Genomic DNA, 15,285 nt, shown 5'->3' with positions numbered 1-15,285 from the left:
GCTACCTATAGATAGCTCAAGAAAACAGCACACAGATAATTTAATCGGGAGTGAAACCACAACAAAGGACAGACATACGCGTACTGAAACATCAGCAAACAACTCGCGAGCATTACTTATCTCTGAAAAACATTTTCTAAGAAACGTATATCGCCGCACTGTGAGTGAATACTTGTAGAGCCTTGTACGGCGTGCGGCGTGTCTCAACGGTCGTCACAAGCACACATTCCTGCCGAAACACTTATGATAATTCCATGGTTTTATCGTTTGGAGCTGCGGTATTATTAGCGGCGGGTCGCGCACGGCGGCCGCGCACCGAGCCAGCGGGTGAGGGGCGCGGGGCGAGGGGCGGGGGCGCGTGGCGCGGGGGCCAAGCCGGGCCCCGCGGGGCGAGGGGTGCGCGGACCGCTGGGCGGGCCCACCAGGCTCCGCCCCGCCGCGCGCCAATCCGCGGCGCAGTGGAGGGGAGCGCGGGCCCCCGGCCTCTATTTACTCTTTCAATCAGTGCGAGTGTTTGCCCCTGGCCGGCGTGCACGCGCGGGTGATGCGCTAGCCATGATCTCGCAGAAGCTGTCGTACGGCGACGTGCCGACGTCCGCGTCGCTGTCCTCGTTGTCGCCGGGCCTCGCGCCCCCATACGTGAACGGTATGGGCTGCATGCCTGCGCAGCCTTACCCCAACCTATACTCCAACAACATGGTGGCCGGCAGCTCATGCATGGGCTCCCCAGGCGTGGGCTACAGCCCGCCCAGCACCATGGCGTCCTGCATGGGCGGCGGCGGAGCTGTGCCCTACGGTTCGCTGCCACGCGAGCAGGAAGCCGCCTCGCCCACCTCAGCACTGCAGCGAGCGCGCAACGACAAGACCTACCGTCGCTCGTACACACACGCCAAGCCGCCGTACTCCTACATCTCGCTCATCACGATGGCCATCCAGAACAACCCATCGCGCATGCTCACGCTCTCGGAGATCTACCAGTTCATCATGGACCTGTTCCCGTTCTACAGACAGAACCAGCAGCGCTGGCAGAACTCCATACGACATTCGCTGTCGTTCAACGATTGCTTCGTGAAAGTGCCGCGGACGCCGGACAAGCCTGGCAAGGGATCGTTCTGGACGCTGCACCCAGACAGCGGGAACATGTTCGAGAATGGCTGTTTCCTACGAAGACAAAAGCGATTTAAGGATGAGAAGAAAGAGTCTATAAGACAAGCACAGAAAGCTCACACTGGGCACGGGCACCACGGAGGTTCACACGAGAAGCGCGGCGACCACTCACACGAGAAAGGTGGCGTCGGAGGAGGTGCGCCGCCGGGCGGAGAGGACAAAGAGATGCGTGACGAGCTGCTAGCACAGCTGCACGCGGCGCCCGAGCTGTGCCTGCCCGAGCACACGCCGCTGGCGCTGGAACACTACGCGCAGCTGAAGCAGGAGCCCACGGGGTACGCGCCCGCCCAGCACCCGTTCAGCATCACGCGGCTACTGCCCGGTGCCGACACGAAGGCCGACCTGAAGATGTACGACGTGAACTACGGGTACGGGCACTCGCCGGCCGACAACTACTACCAGTCGCCGCTGTACCACCACCACCACGCGCACGCGCAGCCGCCCTTGTGACAGTACCCGCTGGCGTAGGCGGGCCGGCGCGCGCCGTCGTGGTGCCTGCCGCAGCCGCCCGCGCCCTAGCTGGCCCGCCACGCCACTCCCTGGATAATCTCATCTCCTGATATTGGACTCCAAGTGAGCGTTTCGTGTTCTGGTGATATTACCGCGCCTGCAGCGCTCCCCCCGACCTGACTATTGTATATTGTGTAAATATTTGCGATTATTTTAAATGAGTCCATTTTGTGTGCGTTTTATTAGTAGGTAGATGTTTAGTGCACGGTGGACGATGTGAGACGAGTCGGGGCGGGCGGCGGCTGCGCGAAGTTAGGCCTAAAATGTTTCGTGGAACTTCTAAGAAAGTGTCCTTTATAGTCATTACAATCGGTTGCCCCTTGTATACCAACTCTTCGTTGATGGGTTTTGTATGAAATTGATGTAAAGCTAAGTGGGAGCTTTGCCCGCGTAAGTCAGCGTACTCTAGTTAGATAAAAGTGTGAGCGTATCGCGATCAATACGTTATCGCTTTGTTTATCGATTGTTGTTTAGATAAATTGTTTGCGTAGCGCGTTGATGTCTTTTATTTAACTAAATGATTTCATTGATTCAATTAGATAGTGTATAAACTAAACAATAAATTTGAATATCGGGGAAAAATTGAAGGCTAAATAAATTGAATCTATTTCCTTAAGTTTAATACCGTCAGGGAAAAAAATTACAAGAAGTGTAACAAAATAAATTGTAGCATAATTTTCAAATTGTAAATCTCAACGCAATGTTTCTAAAGCTGAAATGCTTCTAATCGAAGCCTAGTGATGATAACGTTTATAAAATATCTGCATCATTGTTAAATCATCCAAATAACAGAAACATTATGACATTGATATTAAAAATATTGATTTAAAAAAGGAAATAAAAACAACGCTACGTTCAGACGCTCCACAAAAAAGTTGAAACAACAATCAAAAAAGTAAAAAAACGGTCGCTAAGAGTTGGTATACGATGGAACGAGAAGTGACGTCATATCGTGGACGGTTCAACTGTGCAATGTCTGTGTAACAAATTGTGTATAAAATTTAAAATATATATATAAATATATTATATACAAGGTGGATGAGACAAAGTGTGTTAAAATTAAACTTTGGTTTCAAAAAGAGCTTAAAAATATAAAATAATTAATTCCCTTCACTATTACTGAATTAGTGATGAAAATATCGTTTATTAAAATATAAAAATCAACAAAATTAATGTTCCATTAAACAACAAGAAAAAGAAGTGCTCAAAGAAACATACAATAGTTTAACTTAAAACCACATTCACTAAAGATATTGAGACCTATGTATAATCATAATTAAATTTTAAAACACCCTGTCCACACCACCTTGTATAATTTTAGCTAGGCGAAATGGAATCTGAGTTTGTCATGAACCATCGCGTTAGGAGTGTAGATATATAAGTTTTGTATATATAATATATAAGTTTAATTATAAAAGTTAAAATAACGGTGTTTGGTGTAACATGGGTACCTATCTCGGCTTCTGCACATTCCAATTGAATATATATTTATATGCAAGCATCGATTTAGCATAAGACATCGAGTATTTGGCAAGCGTTTGAGGTGAGTTCTATATAATTCTATATAATTTATATATAATTCTTTCATTTATTTATAAATTATTTAGTTTACATTTAAACTGAAATTTCACTTCGTTTCATTTCGATTTAAATGAAATTTTTCTCAGTTTCGCGGTTACAGGGTTGAGTAGTTTTCTTTTGTTTATTTATTATTATTATTTTGTGTTAATAAATTAACCAGCGTAATAAAACAAAAGATTCCATTATTAAATTTCTTTCTGATAACCATTTTATTAAACATTACATTTAAATAAAAATGAATAGATATTTTTGAACGTAAATATTTATATTATCGTAAACAAAGTTGACCCAGAAACTAATCCTCACTATTAACACTTTAAAAGTGACAAGGATTCAGTCAATAGAACTGAAGTATTCAGAGGCTGCCAAAATTGACATAACCATGTTTGCCTTGACCATACCGATTTAGATGAACTACCTTGGAAATAACCTTTGCTTACATGTGGAGGTCTTGCGCACTATGTGAAGTTTATTGATATTGGTACTTTGGTACCTACAATCTAAATAGCCTTACTATTTATTCAATGTCTTGTGTATTTACTGTACTTGGAATTTATTTCATTTAAAATGAGCAATTAGGGTTTCATTTCGTTTTAAATGTAATTTGTAAATTCTGTGAAATGTAACTCGTTGTAAATATGGTTGGATTTTTTAATCCAGTGTGAAAATTTATGAAATTATTGCATTTTTATATAATCTGAAGTACCTATTTTATAGTCTCTTATCGATGCAACAATGAGAAAGGGAAAATACTCTTTTCTCTGTAAAACAATAAAACCCATACAAATATCAGGTTTATAATTATATAAATGAAATAAATAATAATTTAACAAACACTAAAAGGAATGGCACAGAAGTTATAAACATTTATATTCTTAACTTATATTTATTTTTAACAAACATAACCTATTTTTGTATAAAAATAAATTAATCAACATTTTTATTCGAATTATATTTTATATTAATTAATTTTGATTGCTTATTTGCTCAATTTAAGTTCTTAGTTAGGTTTATAAATACATTTAAATGTAAATTTCGGAACCTCACACGCTTACCAAAAGCTATGGTTTTTTAGCACAATTTTGATAGATGTGCTAAATTAATTCTTGTAGGTATAAATACATATTTATGTCGTACTACTCGAATATAGATAGGATACTTATATATCATCTGTTAGTTTCAGAATTAATAAAATTAAGTATTTACAAATCTTATTTGTTTTTCTTTATTTCATTTACCGTCCAAGGTGATTTTGACTGGCGAAATTGGCAGTCAAAAGAAAGATACGCATTTAAATGTGAAATCTTTATTGCTGCACATAGAATATGTGAATACTAAGTAACATATTTGACTTATACATACAAATATTCAGTATTGAATAATTAGAAAACAGTTTTGCAATAATAATTAAAATATATCTGATTATTTTAACAATCACACAGAAATGGAACAAAGCAATTCAGTTTACAACTGACTAAAAAATCTTAAACTATCATCAAAGACAAAGTTCATATATTTGCTAAAACACGTGTGGAGAACAATACATCGTAGAATTAATATTAAAGCTTGAATAGACGAGCAATGTGCATAGTATCAATATGTTTGACAATTACTGGTGTACAAATATGCAATATGAAATTAATATTAGTTCCTAATACAAATAATTATAAGTCTGAAATCGCCAACCCGCATTGAGTAAGCGTAGCGATCAATGTTCAAACGTTCTCCGTGCGAGAAGAGGCCTTTGGTCAGCAGTGGCCACTTATAGGCTGATGGAACATTGAACAAATTACTTTCAAACGCATTCTCTCATCGATTTCCTGAACAAAATCTTTGTAGTCACCGAAATAACCTAGATATACCAAAAAAAAACACATAATTATTATTAACTCAACCCTTTAACACAAAACAAAGGTGTCGCCGGTGTGTTGTAAAAACATTTCAAAAAACAAAAATCAGTACTTATCGTTTCGACTTTTACTGTCTGTTATTTTCACTTTTGTCGGCTTGCGCAAGAGTCTAACCGTCAACGGGTTATCTTACGAACGACAAAAAGCTACAATAAAACCATAAAAGTACACAAAAGGGCTCGACACGTGGATACCTAGTGTTAATTTGTTTAAGAAATCGGCAAAAATTACTTGAAAGAAATATGTTTTCTTATAGCTGTGTGAGAAATAATATTATAGAGTCGTGTGCGTAACTTTGTGGGTACATTGTGGTTGATTGCAGGTTGATTGATAATAAACCTAATAATTATGTGCCTATAGGGTTCTATTTTGTCAAGTAGAATGCGGCTAATACAATGGATATTAGTTGTTGTTGTTTGCTACGTGATAGAAAGACAAACAAATACACTTTTGCATTTATTATTTTTGGCGAAGATTTCAATAGTAATCTTACAGTTTTACACATAATCTTTTTTACTTTTAATGATATTATAGCGATTGTGAATTCAACGTGTAACTTCATAAGAAAGAAGATTTTTTCTACTCGTTTGGTAATCAATGGTAAAATTATATCATCTAAAAATCTCTTTACTAAACTTCATCGAAATGGGTTCAGCAATTTAAGAGTAAAAACCTAAACATTTGCACTTACACTCGACATTAACACTTTTTTCAAAAAACAACTTTTATCTGTTTTCATATCTCATTCATATCCCACAAATCACAAATTCATACATAATTAGTGGATTCATTCATGCTGTATAACTATTTAGCGGCAAGAATCGAACATGGGACGCTGCGGGTGGTATACAGCCGTCATAAAAGTAACCACAGCTCTGCTGACCCAGTGAGTGGACAAAGAATGAATGGCTTGTGTCCATTGTTGTACGACAAAGATATTGATTCTGTTTTTTTAACCGACTTCCCAAAAAAGAGGAGGTTCTTATTTAAGTGAAATAATGGAAAGTGGAAGTCAGTCAGGTTTTTTTGGATAATAATTAGTAATGTCGTTTCTGTCTTTGATGTTCAATTGCGTCTGTGTTCCGTTTTTTTTTTTGGTTTCTTAACACTTTTAGACGCCATGTCAGTTACTAGTGACCGACGCTAGCACGCGAAGGGTTTGGAAACAATAGTTTTCTATTTTCTGCAGTTAAATAACTTAGTTAAAGGATAAATGTTGGCTTTCAAATCAAATCAAATCACTTTAATGCATCCATAGTGTACAGTATGGTCTACAATTTTAATACAGTAATATGTCCCAATTATAGGCCCTATTGGGCATCGCAGAAGTACTTAATCTACTTTCATAATAATAGATAAATAATATTGTTTTAAATAACGTTAAAAAATGGTTTTCAATGTATGTGGATATAGTATTAGAAAATTATATAAATCTAATTTGATTATTTCCAATTCTATCCTCGGTTGTGGAAATTTAGGAATGTGACATTATGGCATATAATCAAGAGAAAGACATTTTTCAATATCTTTCAAAATATAGTGGATCAGCCAATACTATTCTAGGAATTCAGTATGTAATATAAAATCTTATATTACATATTACGTACCCACTTTAATGTTATGTAACACATTATTTCGGATTGACTAATAATTTCAAGATGGCAGCGTTCCGATTAAGTCTTGCGGTCAATCACTTTGTAATCGACCTACTATATACGTAACTTAACATTTCGCTTTTAAAACATAAGGTAGTAAGCAGAGATGTACAGTATTTAGGTTTTTGATGTTTATAAATGCGAAAGAGTAATATTTTAGACATTTTAAATATGCAAAATAAAAGTGATAGTGTTTTTATCCAAATACAAAATTAAATTCAGTGTCAATAAGAATCACTGCAATTAATTAAAATGTTAGTAAAACAGATTGGAGAAATATTATCATTAGTTACGTTTCGAAACTTATAGTTACAGTCATATTTTATTATTAAACTTTTCCAGATTTATAGAGTCAGTTCGCTTATTTGCCATGCGTCCATGTTGTGGAAAACCTTCTAAAAATTTCCAAAAATTAGAAAACTACCACCATTTTAATAGTAGTTAGTACACATTTGTTTGATCTTACACGTTTTCAGTATCTTACATTACGTAAAATGGACGCAAACTGGCGTACTTACCCTATTTAAAATTGATCGAGTTATATTCATAGCTGCTTTAAACCCAAATATATTCAAGTATTATATTCCTATGATTACACAACTAACCAAAAGTAATCCGGAATGGACACGCGCCCCTTAGTGTGTGGGCGATGTATTTTATTTATCCACCTTTTGATTTTGTCTGTCATTCCATTCATCTTGTTACGGCTCAAGCTACTGCGCTACCCACCTCCCAATGCTTTGATAACCATTCAAAAAACCTTCCAAGTCATCGTAATAAAAAACCAACTTAATTTTACAATCACAAAAACATGACTAATTAGGAAAAACAACTTTATGTCAATAGCAACAAGCTTTACATTAAACTAAAGTATCAGTTCACCGGTAGCATATGTAACTTTGTCATTTGTCAAGTTTTATAGTGAATCGCTTGAGTTCTTTTCTCGTTTTCGTTTCGTTTTTTTTTTGTTATTTTTTTTTATTGAACTACGTCATAATGTGATATATGTCAACGCTTTTAGTCGCGTTAAACAGTCGCTATTGTCCATCTAACTGTGTTTGTCTTACGAATCGAGTTATAACTTATTTATTGATTTATCGATTCGTGATCATGATTAAGTAATCGATTCGCTATTCGGTTTGCTTTGTTATCATTCGATTATGAGATCTAAAAGCGAAAGTTTGGGAACGTAAACCTGTTTTTTTATGGAAAATGTCTTTGACGGTGAAGAATTTTCTTTTGTACTAGTAGGTTGACTGGGTAGGCGAAAGTGGTATTGGGATTTTGCTACTTGGAAATTGATAGTGTCAAAAAAGGAATTAGGAGTTATACGTAATATTATGTGTAATATACTAGTTGCTACCCACGGTTTTGTTTGCATAGTCAGAGTACCCTATATCACTCTCCAGCCTCTTAAGAGGCTATATAAGGTATAGGTATATATATTACTAGTAATAGTTAACTACTTCCGTGCGCAAAAATCATATAGTAAAATCGCTTCGGTCAGACACGACGAAGAATAGACACACTTTTGCATTTATAATATTAGTAAGGTCTTATGATATAAGTAATTTTTAATTTATTTATTTCAGCCATGATCGTCCCACTGCAGGGCAAAGGCCTCCCTACCTTCCTTCCACTCCTCTCTGTTTAAAGATTTTTGCGTTTGTAAAAAAAGATATCATCATAAAAATTACTAAATATCATTCTAACGTTTCCTCAGCCGATTTTCCGTAGTTTTACATAATATGCTAACTCACGCCTCTAACCATCAGGTCTGGGAACTCGAAAATATTCGAGCACTAACTTTTAGCACTAGACCAATTCTTAGAAATGTCTAGCTCATACACAAAGACTGCTTTTTGCTAAACGCTTGCTCACAATTCCAAGAAGACTTGAAAAACCAGTTTTAAATATATTATGATAAAGTTTATTTTATTTTAAAAATCTGAGTAAGAGGTTTGTGGTTATAGAGACCGCTTGGTGAGTTTGGTTTTTGAATGATCGTTTTTTTTTTTTTCTACAGCTGTCATCACTATTACGTATTGCAATATGGGCCTACTTATTACATAGATATTACTCGTACATACCTTTGTTTTTGCCCCACATTAGGATTGAATTTTTTTCTGTAGATGTCATCACAATCCATTGCTATAACGTATTGCAGCGACTTATTACATAGATACTTACATAGCTTTATTTTTGCCCTACACTAGGATTTTCTCCTGTGTCGTGGGTGCGTTTATAAACAAAAAAGTTCACATACACATGACACCCAGACCTGAAACAACAATTTGTGGATCACACAAAGAGTTGCTCCGTGCGGGAATCGAACATGCTGCACGTTGCATTGCAGTCGATTATAATATTTTTTTTGTCAATCAACCTGGAATTTTGTATACTTAGTCAATTTTCAGAAATTTGGGTAATTGTTTTATTAATTGAATTAATCATTAGTCTAATTATAGCTGTCACCAGCTGTTATTGTTGATTACAACCTAACCTTCACGACTCTCTAAGACACATAAGTGTCACGCTATGACACAAGTTTAAAATTAGAATTTTGCTTTACAGCCAGGGTAATAAATTTCCAAAATATGGGAATATTCCATACTATCCAAGTCACCTTATATTCCAAGGAGGTTTTTATCTGATATCACAAGTGACGTCATCGCATTAATTTGTCTCTGATAATCATGAAAGCTCGGGTCGTTATCAGCTTTGAAGGAGAACGATAACACCGCCTTACTTGGTAGATGCCTACTTTATATGCCTGCTAGATTAGGTATAGATGAAAAAAAAATTATATACAGCGTTGTGCACGTAGGATTTTCTCCTGTGTCGTGGGTTAGTTTACAAACATACAAGTTCACATACATATGACACCCAGACCCGAAACAATAATTTGTGGATCACACAGAGTTATTGCGTGCGGGAATTGAAACCGCCACAAGTTGCGTGGCAGCTGGTTACTCAGCCACTACGCCGTACAATCAATATCCTCAAGTGTCCAGTACCCTTAGTACGAGTTTGTTTTCTGTGCGAATGAACCAGCAAATCAGAGCGCAGAACTCGGTCTCGTTTCATGTAACGTAAAGCAAACTCGTACTAAGGGCCCTGTATAGTGTATAATATGAACCAAACCTATCCTATGCAAGAGTAAACTCTACTCACTATAATTTCCCAAACTAACCTTTCCTAACAAACTAAAATAAATTACAATCACCAGTAGCATATCCAAATAAATTGATGAGACATAGAGACGCGATCTTCGTATCAATGACAGACAGACAGTAGTTACAAACATCTTGTATCATTGACTTGTTTGCACACATACACGAATCTGTCACTTGTATCAAACAAACTTATGTTTGCGGTCGAAAAAATATTTGTTTGTTTGTAGTTGTAAAAATCTGAAGTAGTACTGAGTACTTGAGTTTTGTTGTGCGAAGTGGTCGCTAGTTTTGAGGTTCGAAGTTTGATTCTTGGGTGATTCTAGCTAAGCTAGAAAGAACTCTGTGTGCTTTTTTATATGAGAAAGAAATTCATAAATGGAGAGGGATTATAATATTTTTTTGAATAAGAAATAAAAGAAAATTATAGGCAGATTCCAAGAGTGGCTGATTGCTACCTATAAGATGATCAATTGATCCCTATCTCATAAAACAAGACTTGGTAATAGGATATCAGACACATTTTTGTTACCTAAAATCTTTGTCAAAAACCTCTAGACACAGCCTAACGGGTTACCGGGGCTCCGGCTCAAAAAGCAAGAGTAGGAACGGAGTGGTTTTTAGTCAGTAAGAGTCTGACACTCCCTCTCGCCTCGCCCAAAGCAAGTAGTGTTATAGTCATTCATAACATATGTATAGACATTTTGTGGATGGATTAGTATACTTAAGTAATGAACTAGATTTTATATTTAGATTTATATTTTAGCCATGTTCGTCCCACCGCAAGACAAAGGCCTCCCTACCCTCCTTCCATTTCTCCTACGCAAAGCCTTACTATGTAATCAACCACATACTATATTTTTTGCCGCTTCTATCAACCGCACGAGTAACTTTGTATTTCTTTACTAAAAGTTACATCATGGCTACACACTTGGATGCGAGCGTGACATTTCGTAACACTACTTGTGATGTAAAATGATCACTTCTCAATGCCTTTGACATCGTAACATTACGTTTATATGCCTATAGTGGCAGGCAGAGATGTTAGTTACCTTTCACTACTAACCGCCATACTCAGAGTCATTTAATGATTACTTAACCCAGTCCTTAGCAATTGTGTTTGAAACAAACTCTTTAGTAAGGAATAGTCTAAGCAAAGTTAAAATGACTCTGAATGCCGCAGTCAGATATCACACGATATCAAATATCTTAATTAATTATTATGTTATCGGCTTACTCACGTAACTGTTTGACGAGGAACTCGACTAGTTTCAAGCCATGCTAGAGGCTCATATTCATTAACAGCATTCCGCGACACACGACGCGGTGATTGTCGCGCTGCTGCTGAGTAAGCCGATAACATAATAATTAATTTAGTATGTCTCACGAAAGTTACAATAAAATCAAATATCTTTTTGAAGATATCACACTTTAAAAAAATATTTGAAATTACATCACTATGAATAAAAACTCCGCTATTTCCTGTATGTCTGTCGGTCCACTTACTAAGCTGGGTCTATTAGAATATTATAGTGTGGTGCACTTGAACAAACATGGCGTTCTATGCGTTACCGAGGCCAGAGAATGTGACTCGATGTCTTTTAGAATCAGCTGTTTTATGAAAGCACCTTTTAGGTTATTGAGAATTGTTAGTTATTTTATACTTATTTTGGAGTCCAATTCACTATCATCATCATCAGCCTGTTCTCGTCCTCTGCTGGACACAGACCTCTATGGAGTCCGCTTAACGGACACAATAAGAAACTCCATGCTGCACTCTAAAACTCAAATCGCTGACGTTGGTCAGAAAGCCGCAAGTTTAAAATGAAACTGGGCTGGTCACGTCTGCCGCATGTCGGACGAGCGGTGGGTTCACAACTGAGTGGAGCCCACTCAACGTCAACAGACGTCGCGGCAGGCCCAGAAGGAGATGGCGGGACGAACTTGACACCTATAATAAGGATTGGCTGCAGAAAGCTGTGCACAGAGAGAAATGGAAGGAGGGTAGGGTAAGTGATGGTAAAAAAGGGGTTACATTTTCAAAAGATTAAGAAATTCAATGTTTGTTTTATGTAATGATAGTTGTGTCGTAATCTATTAGTTATGGCTGATGTTGCGTGAATAATCCAAAACCAAAAACGATTAAAATTTTAAAAACAATAAAAAGTTGTGGCGTTTTTCGAGAACGCTGCTTATACCCTGGATAAGTCTACGTATATTTTCATTCAAAATTCAAATAACCGTCAAAACTTCAAGAAACTTACTGATAGAATAATTCACTACAAAGTCGTTCTAAGCGAAATCCACCCGGTCCGTCCGGTCGGCACAAAACAGACACGCCTTCGTAAAATTGAAAATTATTTGCTGAGCAAACACCATCCATCATGGGACGCCACACAGTCGATGCTGGTAACCTGTCCGGGCACAAGAAAGTGCCCAGTCTGGGTAATATGGGCACCATTGCCCATCACAGCCACCATTTTGGTAATGGAATTTATTAAAGTAAGTAGGTGAGTGTTTCAAACTGTTGGTGGTATTTTTGGGACGCCATGCTGCCATCGTGGTGTCTGATCGTCATTGTTAATATCAAGTGTCTGGCATGACAACTAGTTTGGTGGAGGAATTTATAAAAGTAAGTATGTAATAGTGTTTTGAATCTAGGTGGTACATATTTATAATGAAAATAGAAGACCTGTGTGTATGTATGTCAGGGATTATCTTGCGTTTGACTGGACTGATTTTGAGATGAAAATTGTTTCTTTGAAAGTATGTAATAATAGAAAACTTTATTAGAACTAATTATATTCTATTTTCACAGTGTATTTGAAGATTTTCTTTATTTCTTTAGGAAACAAAATTTTATTTTAGCTAGACCTTATCGTTGTCACTATACGGTCTAATTTTACTGAATTATGTCTTGTATTAGTAAAAGTTGCCTCTTATTTCATCTTCTTAAGTTTTGACCCAAAACCAATAACAAAACTTATTCAACAAATCCCAAAATTCCAATACATAACGTATAACAAATCAAATTTCCCCTATACCAACTGAATTTCAAGTTCCAATCTAGAGAGACGTGGCCACTCATGATTTATGACGCGTCCAGATATCGAACCGACGTCCCACGTCCACCGAAAGATGAATTGCTTTACAAAACTTTGGATATCAATCCTTTTCTTTTGGAAACTTACTTACTTACAAGTTATTTAATAAATGGTGGTTGGCGATAGGCCATTACATGATGGATATTAAAAAATTAAATAAAAATATGACACACATTTTAAAAGAATAAGACGGTCAACAATTTATTAGAACTAAAATAGATTCGACATGACATCCAATTTGTTGTTTGATATTGTAACAATTATGTATATGAAACCGTGAAGTGACCAAATCACATTGAACGACGAATAGGAAAATCTACTGAACAATCCTTGAGTTAGAAATGGTAAATGTAATATAACTTTTTCAAAAAATGTTTTCTTTTTTTATATAAGCCGGTAAACGAGCAGGTGGATCACATGGTAGTAACCAATCGCAGAGGCGCTACAAATTAGTGAGTTTTCAAACTTTCTAATTTAGAGTGTAAGTTTGATACTCAATCATGTCAAAACAGCTACAGAATCGAGTTGAAACTTAGAACAGGGGTAGATTATGTTCTGGAATAACAGGTAGGCTACTTTCTATCTCACAACAACACAAGCTACAGACAGAAGCTAGTTAATAAAGTCAAATATACATTTAAACTTATAGATTTTCACTGTCAAGAAAACATTTCCACCATTGTTTTGTATTTTGCAGTCTTCATAGAAACTAGATAACAAAACACATCGCATACTTCTTGACTCAGAGCTACGCCCAGTCGTGTTCATGGTCATCAGATATAGGATAGCCCTATAGGGTTATATTTACACATACCTACATAGATATAGAACAAAGAACTGTTGCATAATGTGTGTTATACGACCCTACTGTTATTTTTATTCGTCGTTTTTTGTAAACAGATTTATTTGTGTTTGGTCCTTCAATTACTGGTGCTACTGTTCAGTACGTGGTCCTAAGTAACGTAGATTTAATTTCTAGGTCTTTGTGTACTCAAAAACGTCAGTAATATGAAGATTCCACTGTACCCGGTGTATATATGCAATACAATGCAGGATTCTCGGTCCTCAGATGATGCCGTGTGACTCATAACTTTACAGAAAAAAAAAACTACAAAAGCCATCTATTCAACCCTTTGAACAAGAAAAAGGATTGGGTAATACTATTGTTACTCTTTTGTCCCAACAAAAATAAAAGGTTTATTTTCATTCACGTAAAATGTAATCATTACTGATAATATTTATTACTTATTCTCAATATCTTCAGGATTACAACTAAGTATTCCTAATCACATTATTAGCTTTCTAAATAACCAAACAATGTATTATAATCCTTTAAAATCCACGTAATTGTTGGCAGTGCACAGTGTAAACTTGATCGGCGCGGGAGCAATGACCTGTCAGCCATTTTGTGATGCCTCTAATTATTGCATCATGGCGCCCGGAGTAAACGTTTTAATGGATGCTCGCTAATAAAGACTTATTAATACCTATGTGTATGAAACAATGAGTATTTGGTAGTGTACCTATCACAATTCTTGAATTCTTTAATGCTCTTTATCTGTGATTAACGTTTAGAATTTTGTTTTTATTTATCTAGCCTTTTACACAGGTATGCAGCCACTGCAACTTCTGAAAGCCTGGATCTACAGTCAAGACCGACCATTAAAATATCCAAAATATGAAGTTCGGGGCGTCCTAGGGAGATGGACGACTTTCAATGCAGCGACTAATGTGATTTTCAGAGGCCGGCCTCACAGAGGGTGTATTTAAAAAGCTCAAATATATCTAATCTTCTTAACCTGCGATTTCCAAGTCTCCAACCCGCGTATCTCAAACTTTCTTGTGTAACCATCAGGTTATGAATAACATTTTATTTGTCTAGACAATGAGGGGCAAACCCCTCATTGTCTAGATTTAGAAATATTACCGGTCCGGCTACGAAAAGCAGGAGTACGAATGAGTTTTTTAGTCAGTAAGAGTCTGACACTCCCTTTCGCCTTGCCCAAGACGGGAGAAGTCATTGGAAGATTTTCGCCCAAACCAAAAAAGATTAAGATATAATCTAAGTAGGTACAAAACTTCTATTGGAATAAAAGTAGCTAACCCACCTAGTTTGTTAGTTTAAATACATTGATAAGATTAGACTATGTTTAGATGGTGATCATCGATCGTTACAAATATAAAC

General features: G+C 36.9%; 1 protein-coding gene across 1 annotated transcript; it reads left to right on the top strand.

The window, feature by feature from the left end:
* The first annotated feature begins 407 nt into the window (after positions 1-407).
* Positions 408-4,472, top strand: LOC118275560 (silk gland factor 1). The gene has a single exon (XM_035593568.2). It carries the CDS (start codon positions 556-558, stop codon positions 1,615-1,617), a length of 1,062 nt encoding a protein of 353 aa, XP_035449461.1. The 5' UTR covers positions 408-555; the 3' UTR covers positions 1,618-4,472.
* The last annotated feature ends 10,813 nt before the right edge of the window (positions 4,473-15,285 follow it).

This window comes from Spodoptera frugiperda, chromosome 8 (assembly GCF_023101765.2).
Source record: "Spodoptera frugiperda isolate SF20-4 chromosome 8, AGI-APGP_CSIRO_Sfru_2.0, whole genome shotgun sequence".
Classification (NCBI taxonomy): domain Eukaryota; kingdom Metazoa; phylum Arthropoda; class Insecta; order Lepidoptera; family Noctuidae; genus Spodoptera; species Spodoptera frugiperda.
The sequence above is the reverse complement of the archived record's forward strand: the minus strand, read 5'-3'. Positions and strand labels throughout refer to the sequence as shown.